This window comes from Dipodomys ordii, unplaced genomic scaffold (genome assembly GCF_000151885.1).
Source record: "Dipodomys ordii isolate 6190 unplaced genomic scaffold, Dord_2.0 Scaffold220, whole genome shotgun sequence".
NCBI lineage: Eukaryota > Metazoa > Chordata > Mammalia > Rodentia > Heteromyidae > Dipodomys > Dipodomys ordii.
Genome location: NW_012267436.1, coordinates 2,169,495 through 2,189,445, shown reverse-complemented (window position 1 = coordinate 2,189,445; position 19,951 = coordinate 2,169,495). Strand labels below are relative to the sequence as shown.

At 38.4% G+C, this 19,951-nt stretch overlaps 1 protein-coding gene across 1 annotated transcript in view; it reads right to left on the bottom strand.

Moving 5' to 3' along the window:
* LOC106000496 (uncharacterized protein C2orf78-like) overlaps positions 1 to 7,613 on the bottom strand; it is a 24,306-nt gene extending 16,693 nt beyond the window's left edge. Inside the window, 1 exon segment of the mRNA XM_013035772.1 lies at positions 7,591 to 7,613. Coding sequence (XP_012891226.1) covers positions 7,591 to 7,613 — 23 coding nt within the window.
* Between the last annotated feature and the right edge of the window lie 12,338 nt (positions 7,614 to 19,951).

Here is a 19,951-nt window from a genome sequence, read left to right as displayed (position 1 = left end):
TCTATGTGAAGTCTTTTGAGGAACCTCCATACTGCTTTCCAAAGTGGTTGGACAAGTTTACATTCCCACCAACAATGAAGTAAGGTTCCTTTCTGTCCATATCCCCTCCAGCATCTGTTGTTATTAGAGTTCTTGATTTTTGCCGTTCTTTCTGGGGTGAGGAGCCATAAAAGAAATGCAAATCAAAACAAAATTGAGATATCACCTCTCTGTAAGTCTTTAGCCTACTTATTCATGGGGTGGTTGTTTCTTTGAGGATTTGTTTTTGGGGGATTTAATTTTTTGAGTTCTAAGTATATTTTAGATATGAGGCTCTTGTCTTTTGTATGGCTAGTGAAGATCTTCCAATCTACAGACTTTCTACTTATCTTGCTAGCTATGTTTTTTGCCATGCAGAAGATCTGCAGTTTAATGCATCTACAAATTCAGTATCATACACTTTAATATCCCAACATCATTCTTTAATGAAACAGAAGCAGCAATCCAAAAATTCATATGAACTAATTAAAGAACCTGATTAGCTGGGCTGGGAGGTGGCTCAGTGGTAGAATGCTTGCCTTGCATGCCTGAGGCCCTGGGTTCGCTTCCTCAGCACCATATAAGCAAAAAGAAAAAATCCAGAAGTGGCGCTGTGGCTCAAGTGGTAGAGCGCTAGCCTTGAGCTGAAGATCTGAGGGACAATGCCCGGGCCCAAAGTTCAGACCCCACGACCGGACCCCCCCCCAAAAAAAAGAACCTGATTAGCAAAAAATAATCCTTAGCAGAAAGAACAGCGAGGAATATCAATACCAAACTTCAAACTCTATTATAAAGCTATAATAATAAAAACAGTTTGGTACTGGCACAAGAACTGAAGACCCAGAATTGAACCTGCAGAACCTGCAGAACTATGGCCACCTAATCTTCAATAAGGGACCCAAAAATAGGATGGAAGAAAGGCAGCCTCTTCAACAAACGATGCTGGCAAAATTGGTTAAACACCAATTTAGAAAACTGAAATCAGATCCCTATATATCACTCTGTACCAGAACCAATTCCAATGGATCAAACATCTCTTATTTTCTTAGTTCAGTTTGCTAGAGGCTCTATCAATTTTGATATTTTTTTCAAAGAACCAGTTGTTGTTGATTCCCAGTATAGTTTTTTAATCTCTGAATTCATTTATTCTCCCATAATTTTTAATTTTTTTCTCTCCATCTATTGATTTTGGGTTTGTGTTGTTCCAGAATTTCTAGAAGCTTGAGGTACATCATTAGTGTATTGGGTTGAGGTTTTCCTAATTTTTGTTGATGTAACTACTTATGACTATGAACTTTCCTCTGAGTACTGTCTTTGCTGTGTCCCAAAGAAGTTGGTATTTTGTGTCTTCATTTACATTGAATCCCAGAAACAAGTAAATTTCCCCTTATCTTTCTGATGACCCATGATTATTTATCAATGAATATTTCAGTTGTCATGAGTTTGAGTATTTTCTGGGCTGATTTTTGCTGTTGAGCTCTAATTTTATTGCATTGTGGTCTGACAGGATACAGGGAGTGATTTCAGTGTTTTTCAACTTTGCAGAGGTTTGCTTTGTGACCTAGGATATGGTCTGTTTTCGAGAATGTCTGGTGTACTGCTGACAACAATGTATATTGTGATGCTGTTATGTAGGACATTCTGTTGATGTCTATTAGGTCTAGGTGGTCAGTGTAGCTATTTAGCTCTGAGGTTTCTCTACTGAGTTTTTGCCTGGATGATCTATAGAGAGGTGATAAGAGTGTGTTGAAGTCACCAACAATCAATGTATTTGAGTCTGTTGTGATTTGAGGTCATTTAACGTTGTTGATGAAATTAGGAGCATCTATATTTTGTGCATAGATGTTTCAGATCATGATGAGCCTCTGGTGGAGACTTCCCTTTATTATTATGAAAGGTCCTTCTCTGGCTCTTCTTATTTTAATTTGAAATCTATTTTATGTGATATTATTATTGCTCCTCTGGATTGTTTATGAGGACCATTTGCTTGAAAGACCTTATTCCAGCCTTTCACCTTGAGTAGACTCTTGTTTTGGGAATGAAATGAGTCTTTTGTAAGCAGCAGTTGAATGGGATTTCCTTTTGGATCCAAACATCCACTCTGTGTCTTTAATTCGTGCATTAAATCCATTGATATTGAAAGGACAGAGAGATAATTGCTGACTCCGATCATATTACCCAGCCCTTCTGATCTTATTTTATCTACCAAGACCATCACTAACGGTCTTGAGCAAGAAGTTAAAGACAGTACACAGGCCCAGAGTTCATGGCCCAGTACCAGCATTAAAAAGCAAGGAACAAGATTAGTGATGTTGGGGCTGGGAAGGTGGTTCAGTGGTAGAATGCTTGCCTTGCAGGCATGAGGCCCTGGGTTCGATTCCTCAGCAGCACATAAGCAGAAAAAGCCAGACATGGCATGATGTCACAAGTGGTAGAGCGCTAGCCTTGAGCTAAAGAGCTGAGGCACAGCGCCCAGGCCCAGAGTTCAGGTCCACAACCAGAAAAAAAAAAAAAAAGATGAGTGGTGTTTCTTTTTTGGGTTTCTAGTATTCTGCCACTGAATTGTATAATCTGGAATGGTGAACTTAATGATTTATCTCAAGAAGTATCTTAAATGCTGTTAACTAATTTTTCAATGGTGGCCATTCCCCATCCTCTCCCCTTTCCCTATCCTATTCTGTTCCTATTCTCCCCTAGTACCACCATCCCCTCATCCTATGTCTGGGTCAACAGGAAGTTAAGAAAGTGACTCGTGGCATATGTGTAAATGCCCAGCCTGGGAATGAATCCTTGAATTTCATTTTTCTCATGCTCTTGAGTTAATGTCAATGGTTAGAAAAGGCAACATACAGCAGGATTTGTGGAGGAAGATGCAGAACTTCATTTACTATTTAGTCCCCTTTAGATATTTGACCTTGCAAATCAATATCCTCTGAATGTTTTGCTCTGAAAGTCAGGTTGGGCAGCTGGGAGCATGAGCTTCCCATGGAGGCCTTGAACCTTGGTCTAGCTCATTAATCAAGAGATACAGCGATATGGCTTAAAACTTACAAAGCTCTCAAGGATTTATTTTCCTTTTAGCACAGTTTCATACTTAAGAAATGCTGCTTCCATAATACTGGTATATAATTCAAGGCTAATAACACATACTAAATACATGCAAGCCAGACCAGTCTCTCTTTTCTCTGTGTTCCTATATAGATTCAAGGGCATGCACAGCTACCTCAGTGTGGGGTAGAAGATTGGAAGGAGAGTGCTATTAGACAGCTATTTGTTATTGTAATAAACAACTGAGACAATCATCTTCTCAAAGGAAAGGTTTAGTTTGGCTGACAATGCTGGGGATTTCAGCCCATGTTCAGTTGGCCCCTTTGCTTTTGGAGCCTATGACAAGGGAGTATATCCCAGTAAAGAATGTGTGATGAGCAATTGCATACCTCCTGGCCTGCACCAAGGAGAGAATGTGAGAGAAAGAAGAGCATTTCATTATTCCTAACAAAGGCAAGCAAAGAATGACCAGACAAAGCCCCACGAGGCTCTTCCTCCTGAGGGTGTCCCAATCACACCATCGTGGGAAATAAGCCTTTGACATAGGGGCTTTTGAGGACATTCAAGATCCTAATATCATATGTGGTAGGATTTTCTATTTTAGCCATGTAATTTATATCTTCAAACACTGAGATTCAAAATCCAGTTCTATTTGGCAAATGCAATTTATCTTGTCCTAGTCCTCAGTTTGTGTAACTTTTTTCTCTCATTTTACTTTTCAGAATTGACCTACAGAAAACCTTTTTGGGGAACGAACAGTCAGAAAATTTTTCATGTGGCAAGAGCACATTACGTCTCCACAATGTGGGTCAGAATGAGAAGCATGTGTAGGACCAAAAGTGTGTCATTCTAGTTGAAAGTAACTGATTATCTTAATACCCAAGTATCAGTCATATTCTGGAGCAAGTAATCTATTGTCAAATTCAACATCCTAGTCTGGTTTTGTCTAATTAGTTTATTGAGAAACTATGCAGGAAAAGGGTGCCTTTGAACAATCATGATATTTATTGCTTAAGATGACTTTATTCCTGCCAACTTAAATCTATACAGCTGAACTGTAGCCATATATCAAAACACAAACTGCATCTTTATTAATGAGGACTTACTGAATTCCATTACATTAAATTGTTGTTTGTTTTTAAAATTTTGAGAAGAGCATTTTTCAGTAATTATCTATCTAAATGAATCATCAATATATTTTTATATGGTCCTATTAATGTCTTTATCTATTTTCATATGTAAGCTGGAAAATATCTGGTACTGAATTGGTACCCTCAATCCTAGTAGCTCTTACATTGCATAGCCATGGTATCAAGAAACTTCCATATCTTTTTTGTCTCTAAACAAAACACTGCAATTTCCCCAAAGCAGTGTATTTGCCGCATTCTCACTCTCTTGCTGAGCCCACCTTTTCATGGCTTCACACTCTGATCTTGGTTCTTTGGTGATGGGATTTGATACTACTGGCCCAGGAATATCCGGTTTCCTTAATAGAATTGTTTGGCGGCTGAAATCCTGGAATTGATGCTGGGTTTGAGGCTTAGGCAGTGACTACAGCTTAGTTCCAGCAGTTGAAACAGGCTTGTGCTGGAGAGAAGTAGAAGATAATGTAAGGTTCAGGCCTAGCAACGGGAGGCTAGACACACTGGGCTGGGAAGGGCTGGTCTTGGTTATATTGCCTACAATTGGCTGAGATGCTTTTGTAGAACTCACAAAATATGTGTTGGCAGTAGCTGGTTGAGATAGGCTGACTAGAGTAGGCTGAGCTTCATTAGAATGAGGTCGGGCAGGGCAGGCAATGGTGTGCCTCTGGTTGGCCAGAGACTGTGACCTTTGAGAAATAACTACGGTGGCTTGTTGCTCTCAGTTGATTCAGCATTTATGCTTTCAGGGCTTAGAGCTCTCTGGAATTTTAGGGATATGAAATGTTTAGCTAGGAGATTGCGATCCTAGGGGAGTATCCATCTTGAGTAAAGTTGCCATCACTAGAAAGAAATAAAGGAAAAAAAATCAGTCCAGGATAATTGAGATTCCCCACCTCCTCATGTTCAAATTAAACAGCCATCTGCAAACACTGGGCAAGGAGTTTCTGTAATTCTTAGGATCATGGACAGAACCCCATATTTTCAAATGGGTTTAGGATCTTGGAGAAAATCTAGTATCATCAGTTGGGTAATGAGTACACTAGTTGTTACTAGTGATCATCTGATGTCATTGTTTATGTCTTTGCATTTCAAGCAATCGTTTTAGTAAAATAAAAATTAAAGTGACTTGAAAAATTAAAAATATTTTAGACTTAGAATATGACTCAATGGTTGAATGCTCTTTACTATTCTCCAGGCTCTGGATTTAAACCCAAGAACCCCATAGAAAATTAAAGAAGGAAAAAAGTTTCTTAGAGTCTATCATTTTCATAGAGCATACTCAATTATTTCCACTGTCCAGTGAGGATAACATCTCTTGTGTCTCACTGTGGACTTAAAATAGTATTTATGTTTTTAGTTCTTGCTCTGTGTATTTCTGTGTGTGTGTGATTGTGTGTGTGTAAGTAAATTTGCCTATGAACCCTAGTGATAAGGCTTGAGCTCAGAGCCTTGTGCTCTTGCTTGTTGTTGTGTTTATTCCTTAATTGCAGGCTCTCTACACTTGAGCCATGCCTCTACCTTCAGGTCTTGGTTACCTGGCACAAGAGTCACAATGATATATTTGCCCAGGTTGGCTTCAAACATCAACCCTCAGATCTCAGCCTCCTGAGAAGTTAGGATCACACGTATTAGCCACTGGCCTCCAGCTCAAGAGAAGAGTGCTTCTTCAACAAGTAGACAAAAATGGCATGTCCCAAGCATCCTTGTTTGTGATGGAATCTCTAAACAGAAAACTGGGGGAAATTTAACTGTCTCTATTGCACAAAAGTTTTGAAGTACTTCCCAAAGAATTGAAAGCATGTCTTCCTTTGAAAGGCTTAAATCAAAAGTCAACAACACTGGGAAGGGATGTGAAGGATAAACAAAGGAGGAGGCTGCAATGCTTTGTAAGAAATGTACGCATTATCCTGCCCATGTAATTGTAACCCCTATGTACAGTATCTTCACAAATAAAATAAAAAAAGAAAAACAAAAAAAAAGTCAACAACAACAACAATGAAAATCACCAGGAAACTAGTACAGAAAAGGGGTGAGGTGCAGTTAAGGGGAGGTAGGTAGACAAATGAAGAAAAGAAATGAGGGGGACAGGGTAAAAATTTCAGTACATAGCATATAAAATTAACAAAAGTAAGGGAGGAGAGGGTTGGGAAGTAGTGGTGAGAATGTTCAAAGGGGTTACATTGACTAAGACTTATGGTATTCATAAAATGCTTTGTTGAATGGCAACTCCTTTGCATACAACTAATTAAATGCAACAACAACAACAACAATCATATCTTCACTTAAGATGCTTCTGGTGATGTTCTATGGGTAGCACAGGTCAAATGGCTATGTTATTATTCCATTTCTTCTCATTTAATTAATTAATTAATGGCAGTATTGCAGTTTGAATCCAGAACCTTTTTTTTAATTTAATTTAATTTTATTTGTGAACATACTGTACAGAGGAGTTACAATTACATGGGCAGGATAATGCGTACATTTCTTACCAAGCATTGCAGCCTCCTCCTTTGTTTAGCCTTCACATCCCTTCCCAGCCTCCCCCCTCCCCCCCAATCCCAATCCTTCTCCTTCCCCCCCCTTCCCCGCCCCCGCACCGACTTTGTAAAGCTCGTTTTGGACATGACAACTTGTACTTCTCATTGTTGCAACAGGTCCACCTGTATCCTTAAACAACTGGTTTTTCCCCATCTCCTCCACAAGTTATACTGACATCAAATATAGTGAAAGCAGGCATTATACTGTGGGGGAGGGACATACAAAGCAACAAAGAGATAATCTTATAATGCGTTAGAAACACATGCATGAAAGAAAATAAACATTAAAATACACATCTAACAGTTCATTTTCCTGACATCACATTATCTGACCTTTTCTGCTTGACTCATACATATACTGATATTACAAATAAGGGAAACCATGGGACCTATGTTTCTTTGGGCCTGGCTTACTTCACTTAATATAATTTTTTCCAAGTTTTTCCATTTCCTAACAAATGGGGCAATGTCATTCTTTCTGATGGAGGCATAGAATTCCATTGTGTATATATACCACATTTTCTTGATCCATTCATCTACTGAGGGGCATCTGGGTTGGTTCCATATCTTAGCTATGGTAAATAATGCTGCAATAAACATAGTTGTGCTGGTAGCTTTAGTGTGGTCTTGTTTGTAAACATTTGGGTAAATGCCCAAAAGTGGGTGAATCCAGAACCTTGTGCTTACCACACCAGCACTCTAACACTTGTGGTGCTCCATTAAAAAAACAGGTATAGGAGGCAAATGTAACTCTTGCCCGTAAAGTCAGTAAACTGACAGTAAATGCTGTGCTAGAATGTGGGTTGAGTTAGGCACTACTATAAGTTGCTGGAAAGAGGTACCTGAGACGAATGGCAGTCGCCATGCTGAAGTGATGGCTGGAGCCACGACTGTAGAGAAATTGTGGGCACTCCCTGTTAAAGCAGTGGCATCATGTAAAACAGGTGGAGAAAGCTGCAGAGAGTTTGCAGTCCCAAGTAAAGATGGAGTGTGGTTTTTGTCTACGTGAGGCAAGAGAGTGGTAGGAAAATGGATAAGATTGACAAACTCTATGTTAGGAAAACAGTACATTTAAAGCTGACTGTGAGCGGGAATCTCTTCTAATACCAATAACCAGAAGCATACCAACCATCAGTTTAGAAGGGTAATAAGTGCTGGAGCCACTTGGTATTCTTCTGATGAACTTTTTCAAGCTGGGCAACTGAAGACACTGATTCATCTGGTTCCTATGTCGTTGCCTTGGCTGGAAGCAGGCTGCTCCTTTCCTGCTCTATCTTCCCTTGAGTCTGCACTTATACAAACTCATAACTATGTTCTAGCATGGAAATATTTTAAACTCAGATATCTTTAGAGAACTTGTCACATCACCATTTCATGAGTGAGGAAATTGAGGGTCTCATGTCTTCTTGATTGGTTCAAGTACTTGTATCACCTCAGTATCAGCACCAAGTTACTGGGCCTGACTCCCATTCTAGAACTCTATGCTCTGAGAAAACACCAGAATGGGAGAATTTGGACTTAACGTAGAGGCCACTTGATGTTCAAGGGAAAACATGTTGCTGTTTTCATTGTTGCTATATTATTTTGTCACTTTGTGTAAGTCACATACCATTTCATAAGAGTTCACGTGAAATACAGACAAGATGCTTAAGATACCCTTTTCAGGATTAACTTTGGATCCAAAGTCCCAAAGCCTTCCTGAGAGATAGCTTCTTTCCTTTTTATTTTTTGTTAGTCATGTGTCTATGACTGTGGGCCTGGGCGCTGTTCCTGAGCTCTTCAGCTTGAGGCGAGCTCTCTCCCATGTGAGCATCAGGACCACTTTGGGTTTCTGGTGACTAGTTGGAGATAAGACTCTCATGGACTTTCCTGCTCAGGCTGGCTTTGAACTCCAATCCTCAGATTCAGCCTGCTGAGTAGCTAGGATTACAAGCAAGAGCCACCAGTGTCTTGCTGAGAGATTCTTAAATGCTTTTTGAAGAAAAATGTTAGCTTTCTGAGCTACTAATTACTCATCACTGACATACTGTTATAAAAGTAATAATGATAATAATAAGAGTGATAACAAAGTGGCATACTGTACATGACTGAAATCAAATAAGGTAAATTGTTATAAAGAAAGGTAGACAAAATATAAAAATATAATCTATAGAAGTAAAACTATAAAGATATAAATGAAAATTTGGACATGTCAAGATTTTAAATATAGTATATTTACTAATAAATCAAATGATGTTATTAGATATGTAAGATAAAAATGAACAATATCTACTTCATTGTAGCCCAAACCAGCACTCAAGTAAACTTAAAGAAAACAGTCTTCGGAATGCACTTATAACAAAGATCAGTTGCTGTAGAAAGGGATATTTTTTAACTTCTGGTCTGACTTCGGACCTGAAATCACAATAACTACCAGAGTGTTAGTTTCTCAAGAAGTCTTTGTGGAAGGAAAATTGTAAATTCCCCGAACTTCTGGTTATTGTTATAATAATAATAATAACCATAATAATAAAAATAATGAGTCATCCAAATGTCATGTTATATATTATACATGAGAAGATATAGCAAATTCTACCATATTAAACAAATACAAAAACTATCAGATAGCCAACATCAGTGCTTCATGCCTGTATTCCTAGCTACTCAGAAGGTTGAGATCTGAGGATCACAATTCAAAGCCAGCTTGGGCAGAAAAGTCCCTGTGAGACTCTTACCACCAAACCACTCAAAAGAACTGTGGCTTAGTGGTAGAGTGCTTGCCTAGCATGCATGAAACCGTGGCTTTGATTCCTCAGTACCACATACACAGAAAAAGCTAGAAGTGATACTGTGGCTCAAGTGGTAGAGTGCTGGCCTTGAGCAAAAAAAAGCTCAGGAACAGTGCCCAGGCCCTGAGTTTAAGCCCCAGGACTGACAAAACAAAAACAAAAAACAAAACAATCAAAACACTTAAAAACCAGAAGTAGCACTGTGGCTCAAACTAGTAGAGTACTAGCCTTGAGCGAAAGAGCTCAGGGATAGTACACCGGCCTTGAATTAAGTCCCCATGACTGGAAAAAAAAAAAAACCAAAGCTATCATATAGAACTAAAAATGTAAGGATATTAATTATAATTTGCATCTGTATGAGTTATGAAAGTGTAGTAAATTTACTAATAAATGAAGTTCTGTCTTCATACATGCAATATTATGCAATTGAACATTAAATAGTTAATCATCAAAATACAGAATACAAATAAGTGATTGGAAATTTAAAAAACATTGAGACAGGCACATTATAGTTACAACAAATAAAGGAAACCATGCAACTTTCTTCAAATATTTCTTCCTTATCTAACATGATGAAAAACAGCAATATCAATTGGAGACAGAGGGAAGAGAGATTTCACTAGAAGATGCACGAGTAGCTGAAGCTAAAAAAAGTGTGTGTGTGGTAAGAAGCTCTCTGGACACTGCTCAGTGACCACTGGTCTCTTGGGATGATTGTAGGTATGTACAGACAACCAGGATTCTACTGGATGGGGGCAGATTTGGTGGGAGAATGTTGTCGTAAAGTCAGCAGGGCAATTTCAAGGTATGAATTTGCCAATCACAGGATCTATTTCTCAAACAGAAAATGGGATTGGGTAGAAAAGAAGGAGAGGGACATTGATGCTGCAAACTTACAGATGTTCTCAAACAGTTTTCTTGACCCATTAGTCAGTATAGTACAACTTTGAAATACCAAGAAGAATTAAAGAGGTCGTGGTTACTTGGCTGAAGGGTAGGGTGAAGTTCATGGAGGGCAGCTTGCAGGGAACACTTTGTACAAGGCACTTCTCTCTTAGTTTCTTCTCTTTGTATCCTCTTTCTTAGGCTGGCTTGGACTGGGCTAGCTTGGACTTGCATATCTCTTCTGGTCTTCAAGTTTTCTCCTCTTCATTGAAGGAAGTTTTTTCTTGGAGAAACCTAGATTTTGTATTCTTATACTCATGGATGTTTCTTCCTATCAGCTTTCAGAATCAGAGGACTTTTCAGTGTCCTGATGCCTTGAAAATGCCCTCTATGCCTTAGAAGCAAACACCAAAGTGGTAGAAGACCCAAGTAACTGCAAACTTTCCCTCTTCTTGACTTTGGACTCAATTTTTTTGCCCATACTCTGCTCCCCCTAGACTTTTGTGCCATGCAGACACCTATTCTCTGGTTCATTCATATGTCATATGCATTGATGGTGTTTGAAACCAGTCCAAAGTTGTAGCTTCCTTACCCTGAGAAATGACTATTATGGAATTGTGTTCTCTGCTATGCCTAGCTGCAAGGTCAGGAAAAAAATGGAGAGCAAAATAAAGAGAATGCACACTGGTGGAGCACAGACAAGTGGGGGAATCAGAGAACGAAATTCATGTGGATGTTTTCATTAGTGATTTTTTTTCTGAAAGAAGTCAACACAATCTAGCATTATTTCGTAATAACATTCTAGTGATTCAGTATATTTAGTAGAGACACTTCTCTGAATTCTGTATACTGAAGCAAAAATTTATTTAAAATATATATTTAAGATTCTTTATTCTCTTTCATATCATACCTCACATTTGTATGTTTCTTTACTCTGTTTTAGACTATAGATTGCTTTCAAAGTTTCTGTTGACTCATTCTTCCTTGTCATATTTTTTTGGAATCTAACACTATTAAAGGCTATTGGGCTTTCTTCCCCCATGCCTTTAGTAGGGTTTGAACTCAGGGCTTGGGACCTGTTCCTTAGCTTTTTCACTGAAAGCTACTCCTCTACCAGTAGAACCACAACTCCATTTCAGGCTATGTTTGGGTGGTTAATAGGAAGGAGGATTCTCATGGACTTTCCTGTCCAATGGATTCTAACTACAATACTCAGATATCAGCCTGCCAATTATAGTAATGAGCCACTGGCACCAGGCAAACTTTTTTGGGAAGCTGGGGTGGGTACTGGGGCTTGACCTCAGATCCTTGAAGTATTGCTCAGCTATTTCCCACTGAAGGCTGTCTCCACATTAGCCTGTCTGCTTCCACTTTAGCTCCATTGCTTTTGAGTCTTTGACAAGGGAGACACATGGTAAGGGATGTGTGGTAGAGTTAGCTGCTTACCTCATGGGCTTCACAAGGGTGAGGGAGAGAAAAGAGGGAGGAGAGAAGGAAAGAGACTGAGAAAGGGAGAGAGGGAGAGAAAGACTGGGAGAGAGAGAGGGAGGGAGGTAGAGATAGAGGGGGAAAGAGAGGGAGACAGAAAGTGAGGGAGAGAGAGGAACAATGTCTCGATTCTGTTAACAAGGGCAGGCAATCAATAACTAGAAGACCTCCCACTAGTCTTCACCTCCTGAAGGTTCCCAAACTCCCAACTCCAGCATGCTAGGAATTAAGCCTTTGACATATGGACCTTTGGGGTTATTATAAACCCGTTTATATACTGTGGTAACATTATTTTTTATAGCCACACAACTATCATATATTCAAATGTTGAGTTTCACCATACAATTCTTCTTAGGTAAATGCAGTTTATCTTAATCTGCTCTGCAGCATTTGTTTGTGCTTTTGTTTGTATCAGTTATGGGGCTTGAAATCAGGGCCTGGGCTTTGTCCATGAGCTTTTTTTGTTCAAGGCTAGGCCTCTAGTGAAACCACAACTCTACTCTGTGATTAATTGGAGATAAGAGTCCCATGGGCTTTCACACCCAAGGTGATTTCCAACTGCAGTGCTCTGATCTCAACCTCATGACTTACAGGAAGTATAAGCAGAAATCTTTTCAGTTGGTTGGCTGAAAAGATTATAATATCATTTAAGGTGACGTGTGAATGTATCCCATTGTAACCTGTAAAATTATGTCATCTTAGGGAAATCTTTTCATTTTCATATTGACCTTGTATAATCAGGGAAGTTTTTCAGAATTGTAAATGTTTGTTCATTTACTTGGGTTGGAATATGGCTGCCTTGAGAATGTCAAAGGTAGTGGTCAGTCTTCTTGTGCCTTTATTTATTCATTTGTCTACTTCTTTTAAACTCTTTTTTTCTTTTTATTTTAAAATTTTTATTGTAAAGGTGATATACAGAGGGATTAGAGTTAAGTAAGTCAGGTAATGAGTACATTTCTTTTTTAACAGTGTCACCCGCCATCTCATTCTCTCCTAATTTGTTCCTTTCCAAGTTCCCCCCACAAGTTGTATAGTTCATTTCCAACATAGTGTCTACTGTGTGTTTGACTGCTGAATTGGCTCACCCTTTGTCATATGGTTTCTGTTTCCCCGTCTCCTCCCCAAATCAGTGAAATTTATATACAAGACAAAGGGTACAGAAATATAAAAAAAATTGACAAAAGAGAATAAACCAAAGAGAAAAGAAAAGAAAAAAGAACTGCAAACAGTACAATATACTTCTTACTTCCATTTCTTGGAGTTTGATAACCATAATTTTATAAGATCATATACACATAGCTATTGAGTCATTGTGATCCTCTCCTAAGAATATACTCCTTTGTTCTCAGTGTGTGATTGTTTGGATTGCTGTTTAATCAATCGTGTCCATTTGGTTTACTCATTTGGTTTACTTATAGATTTATAAGCACATTCCAATTATTACAAATTAGGGAAGACAGGGGAGTGGGGAGGCTGGGAAGGGATGTGAAGGGTAAACAAAAGGAGGAGGCTGCAATGCTTGGTAAGAAATGTACGCATTATCCTGCCCATGTAATTGTAACCCCTCTGTACAGTATCTTCACAAATAAAATAAAATAAAATAAAAATTAGGGAAGACATACAGTCTGTTTCTTTGAGTCTGGCTTATTTTTTGCAACTCTTTCCTTATGAATATGGCAATATCATTCTTTCTAATGGAAGCACAGGATTCCATTGTGTATATTTACTACATTCATCCACTGAGGGACATCAGGGTGATTCCCTATCTTGGCTGTGGTAGACGATACTGCACATCACCTGCAGGGTGATATATAAGGATCTAACTTACTTTTCTGCATGTGTATAGCCAATTCTGCCAGCACATTTGTTGTTCTTTCATGCTGTATTTTTGACTCTCTGATCAAATATTAGGTGGCTATATGTCTGTGGGTTCATTTTTGGGTGTTCTATTCTATTCCATTGATTCTCAGGCCTATTCCTGTGCCTGTACCAAACTGCTTTTATTACTATGGCTTTTAAAGGGAGTTTGAAGTTTGTTATTGATATTTCTCAGCACTGTTTTTCCTGCTATGTATTGTTTTTGCTATTAGGGGTCTTCTATTATTCCATATAAATTTTTAGAATGCTTCTTCTATATCATTGAAGAATGTTGTTGGAATTCTGATGGGTATTGTGTATCTACATATATCTGTAGATAGATTTTGGGCAGTATTACCATTTTCAGTATGTTAATCCTTCCAATCCATGAGCATGGAAAAGAAGGTTTTCCACTTCCTTAAGTTCACTTTAATTTCTTTTTTCAGGTTTTAAAGTTTTCATCATAGAGATCCTTTACATCTTTGGTTAATTCTTAGGTTGTTCGGGGTTTTTTTGAGGGTATTATAATGATTTCAGCCTTGCTCTTCTCAATGTTCACACCCAGATAATCTATGATTTTTGTCAGTTAATTTTAGACCCTGCTACTTTGTCATACACATCCTTTATTGTATTTTGGAATGTTCCATGGATTCCTACTTTCTCCAAAACTTTCATCATAAAGGGATGTTGGATCTTGCCAAATGCTCTTTCTGCATCTCGATATAATCATGTGGTTCTTATCCTTGCTCTGTTGATGTGATGAATTATATTCATTGATTTGTGTACATTGATCCAGTTTGGCATCCCTGAAATAAATCATTTTTGTTCATAGTGTGATTTTTTTTTGATGAGTTGTTGAAGTAGTTTCTGATTTTTTGATTTGTTGTTGGATTTGTTGGGCCAGAATTTTATTGATAAGTTTGCATCAATGTTCATCACAAAGATAAACTCTAGTTCTCTTTCTTGGATGGGTCCCTATATGGTTTGGGGATGAGAGTTATGCTAGCTTCATAGAATGTGTTTGGTAGTGATATTTCCCTTTCAATTTCATTGAAGAGTTTGAAGAGTATTGGAGTGAGTTCTCCTTTGAAGGCCTGATAGAATTTTCCTGTGACTCCATCTGGTCCTAGGTTTTTATTTTTGGTTGGGAGGCCATTTCTATTTCATTACTTTTATGAGTCTATTTAATTGGTTTCAATCTTCTTAGTTTAGTTTTGTTGTATCAATATTTGCTAGGAAATTTTCTATTTCTTCCTGATTCTCCTCTTTGTTAGCATAAAGGTTTGCAAAGTTTTACCCTGTAAAGTTCAGGATCTTGTTTGTCTCTGTCATGATGTACCTATTCTCATTTTAATTTTTGGGGGGAGGATGTGTTTTCTTTTTGGGGCAGATCTGCTAAGGGTTTGTCAATTTTGTTAATTTTTATAAAGAACCAACTCTTTTGATTTTTTTCTATGGTTTTTTTGGTCTCTACATTTTTTTATTAGTAAATTTTTTTATTGTGAAAATACTGTACAGAGGGGTTACAATTACAAGAGCAAAGTAATGAGTACATTTCTTATCAAGCATTGTTGCCTCCTCCTTTGTTTCCCCTTACCATCCCTGTCCTCCCAGCTCCACCCAGCTTGCCCCTACCAAAGCTTTAAAGTTTGTTTTTCAACATATCTTATACATCTCATTGGTGCAATGGGTCCACCTGTATCCCTATTTAATCTATTTGTTTTTTCCCTTCCCCTCCCCAAATTATACCAACATCAAATACAGTGAAAACTTTGTTTCTAACATATTTATAAGATGATTTCTTTGTTGCTTTGTATGTCCCTCCCCCATGGTATAATCCCTGTTTTCTACTTCATTTCTTTCCAATTTAATTTCATTTGTTCTGTATCCTGGTTTGGGGTTTGGCTTGTTCAACTTTCTCAAGGTGCTTAACATACCTCATTATCTTGCTAATTTGAGATTTCTCCAATTTGTTGATGTAGGCATTCAGAGCTATTAGTTTTCCTCTGAGTACTGCCTTTCCTGTGTCCCAGAGGAGTTGGTATTTTATGTGTTCATTTTTGTTAAATTCCATAAATGTTTGAGATTCCATTCTGATCTCTTGAGTGATCTACTAGTCATTCCAAAATGTGTTGTTCAGGTTCCATGGATTAGAGAATTTCCATGATTACTTTTGGTGTTGAGCTTTAATTTTATTCAATTGTGACATTGTGACAGAATGCAGGAAATAACTTCAGTTTTTCTGATTTTGCACAGATTTTCTTTGTGGCCTAAAAATGGAATATTTTTCATGTACTGCTGAAAAGATATATATTCTGATCCTGCTGGATTGAATATACTGTAGATATCTTTAAAGTAATAGGCCAATGCAATTATTTAGTTCTGAGGTTTCTCTTTTGAGTTTTTGCCAGGTTGTTCTATCCAGAAGCAACAGTGATGTGTTAAATTCATCAACAATCAATGTGTTTGGATCTATGTGTGTTTTTAGGGTAAGTAGTATTTGTTGAAGTTGGGTGCTCCAGCATGTGATGTATAGATATTTAGAATTGCTTTATCCTTCTATAGGAGAAATACTTTTATTTTTATGTAATGTCCTTCTTTTTCTCTTCTCACTAATTTTAATTTGAAGTCTATTTTATCTGATATTAGTCTTGGTACTCCAGTGTGTTTACGGGTCTGTTTTCTTGATAGGTTTTCTATATGTAGTGCTTCTTTAACTATCTTCTGTAATGCTGATTTGGTGAAGATAAATTCTTTCAGTTTTCCTTGTTGTGAAGGTTTTTATTTGTCCCTTGGTTATGAAAGAGATCTTTCTTGGTAGTTGTTTTCCTTTAAGGTATAGCATACATCATGCTAGGCTCTCCTTGCTTTCATGTTCTCTGCTAAGAAATCTGTAGTTATTCTGATTGGTTTTCCTTTATAGGTAATTCTCTTTTTTCCCTGACGGCTTTAAAGATCCTTTCTTTGGTCTCTAGTGATCCTGTGGGTTGCCATGTGGCAGTGGGATATTCTGGTCTGGTCTGGTCTGGTTTGGGGTTCTAAAGATTCTTGTATCATTATGAATGTTTGGGAAGTTCTCAGCTAGGATTCTGTTAAATATAGTTCCTATTTCTTTTGTTTGTTTTTTGTCGGTTGTGGGTCTTGAACTCTATCTTGGGTGCTATCCCTCAGCTCTTCAGCTCAAGGCAAGCACTCTACCACTTGAGCCACAGCTCCATTTCCAGTTTTCTACTGGTTTATTGGAGGTAAGAGTCTCACAGACTTTCCTTCATGGGCTGGCTTTGAACTGTGATCCTCAGATCTTAGCTTCCTGAGTAGCTATGATTACAGGTGTGAGCCCACAGCACCCAACAGTCCCTATTTCTTTAATCTCTTTATGGAAGCTTTGTTTTAGGTCTTCTATGGACTTCTTTACTTCCTTGATTTGAACTTCTGTGTCTTCTTTCATATACTTTAGCTGAGTGAATATTTTTCATTGGAACCTCTTTCCTTCCTTTGGAATTGATTTAGCTTTGTTTGTGGATTCCATGAATTCCTCTAGTAATCTTTGGTTGGTCTCATCGCACTCACATATAGTCTTATGCAGACTTTCTATCTTTCCAGTCAACATATTTATCAGCACTGTTTTTTAAAAGCATTTTTTAGAACTAGCTTCTAGATCTTTCATTCACTGAATTATTTTGTGTGGGAGTTGAGGTTCCTTGACTTGCTATTTTTCTTGTGTTTCTAGGGTTATGCCCATTTGGAAACAAAAGCAAATCCAAACTACAACAGAACACAACTTAGAGTAAAAAAAAAAAACCCAAAGCTCCATAATTGCAGAGACTTTAAATTAGAGGCTTAAATACATAGATATTCTTCTATCTAAATATTCCTTTATTTTTCTTTGAGGAGGGGTGGAAAAGAGATTGTATATAGTTGTAGCTAGGGAGCAAATTTATTGTTAGAGAGAAATCAATACAAATCAAAAAGATAACAAGATGAGCCAAATAGAGTCCAAATGGAAACAAATACAGTCTAAGTCACAGACAATTAGGGATCAACAGATTAAAGAAAAGGAAGGAGAGAAGGACTAGAAAGAAAGAAAAACAAGTTAAAGTGAAATTTAAAAAAATAGAGATACAATGAAAAATAAAGATAGGAACAATTAAGGATGGAAGAATAAAGAAAAAGAAGAACAGAAGAAATAAAACTGAGATCTAAAATAAAATTTTAATGATATATTTAATAAAATTTTAAAAATAGAAAATTGAGCAATCAAAAATATATCCAGAATTCAGTACGCACACAACTAACCACCATAGACTATATATCTAAGACTAAATAGAACAGCGAAGAGAAAAAAGTTAAGAACAACAAAAAAAAGATTCTCCAGTTTGTTTGGGGACCCTTGTGTTTCCCAATGTCCACTATGCAGTCTCTTAATGGAGCCTTTGTTTCCATGCTGTGATCAGCTTTCTTTGTGGCCAAGGTCTGGGCAGCACCCCAGGGTGGGGTTGAGGTTCTTCATTTCACAGGTAGGAGACACCTTTGGGATTTGTCGGTTGAGATTCATACTGCTTATGTGTACGAGGTTGGGGCATAGTTGGATTCAGTGCCCTTCTTGGTATGGAGATATGGCTGTTACCTAGACTTTCCCACTTATAAGTCAAAGTGAACAGATGAATTCTCTAATCTGTTTGTTTGGATGGCCAGAATACCAAAAAAGTTCTGCCTTACAAATTTGGAGCCTTGCAGGTCTCCTCACAGCATACAGAAGGAGAGGGATTTGCTTTGTGAACTTAAAACAGGTAAGAGTGGCTGTTCTCTGCTGCATGGAATCTTTGCAGCTTGCTTGGATGTGGGTGTGTCTATGGTATATTTGGAATTAGTAGCCTTCCTTGGGGAGGGGTATTAGCTCCTGTAGAGAGGTGCTAGCTTCCTCACTAGTTAGCCCAGGCTAAAATCGCCCTCAACTTAAACAACCCGTCCAGGTTGGTGTTTTTGTTTGTTTTTGAAAGACCCCAGACTTCTGGGATACTTTCGTCTACAGGAGGGCGCCCCGAGACCAAGACTCCAAACCAGTAGATGCAACAAGCAAGAGGAGTTTATGTGACGTTTGCGAAAACGGACTCTCTGTCCCGAGCAGACAGGGAGCCCCGAGCATCGGTTACAGGCATTTTTAAAGGCAGAAACCCCAAGATTTACACATAACACAAGGCGTCTGGTAATTAGAGGTCACTATACACTCTAGCAATCATTTTTTACTACACGAGGAAGTTTATAACACTCTTTGTAATAAAACAATTGGCACAGATGCTCAAACGGAGATAGTCACTCTGGGAGATAAGGGTCAGGGAGTTTACAGAATTACAGGCTTGTGATTGATTAACATTTGGCCTAGTTTGCTGGACTTGCCAGGTGGTCCTTATCTTGGGTCCCTATCTTGGGTCCCTATCTTGGGTCCCCATCTTGGGTTCCATTTGGCCACTTAGGGAATTTTCAAAAAGGAACCAGAAAAACATACCTGTTTGTTCTTTATCTATGACCACAAACCTTGTCCCAGGGGACGGCTTCTGGGCTCCGAGAGACTTTTTACTCCATTACTTATTTCCAGAAGGGAGGGGGGTTAGTGCTAGGGCGAGCAAGTTTACAAAAGCAAAACCAGCAGTTAGCAATTGTAAAATGTAACTCTAATTTTTAATTTTTCAGTTTTGTTTTGTTTTTAGGCCAGTGAGATTTTAGAGGCTTTCCGGTGTGTATTTTGGGTTTTTTTGTTTGTTTGTTTTGTTTTGTTTTGTTTTGTCTCATGGGTCTTGAAGTCTGAGCCTGGGTACTGTTCCTGATCTTTTTAGCTCAAACTAGCACTCTACCCCTTGAGCCACAGCCCCACTTCTGGTTTTCTGGTGATTATTTGGCGTTAAGGGTTGCACGGACTTTCCTGCTTAGCTGGCTTTGAACAGCAATCCTCATATCTCAGCTTCCTAAGTAGCTAGGATTACAGGTAGGAGCCACTGCTGTCAGGCTGAAGCTTTCAGTTTGGTAATTCCATGGTGCTCAGCTGGCCTGAAGCCAGGCTGCAATATGTCTGGAATGCTAAGCTTGCCCTTGCTCACTTCTGAGGGGCAGGCCTGCCTCCCCCAGGGTGGGCCTTTTGTTTTCACCAAAAAGGAGTTGTGCAAGGGGATCACAGTCCTTTGCCCTTTTCAAAAATGCAACCATTTCT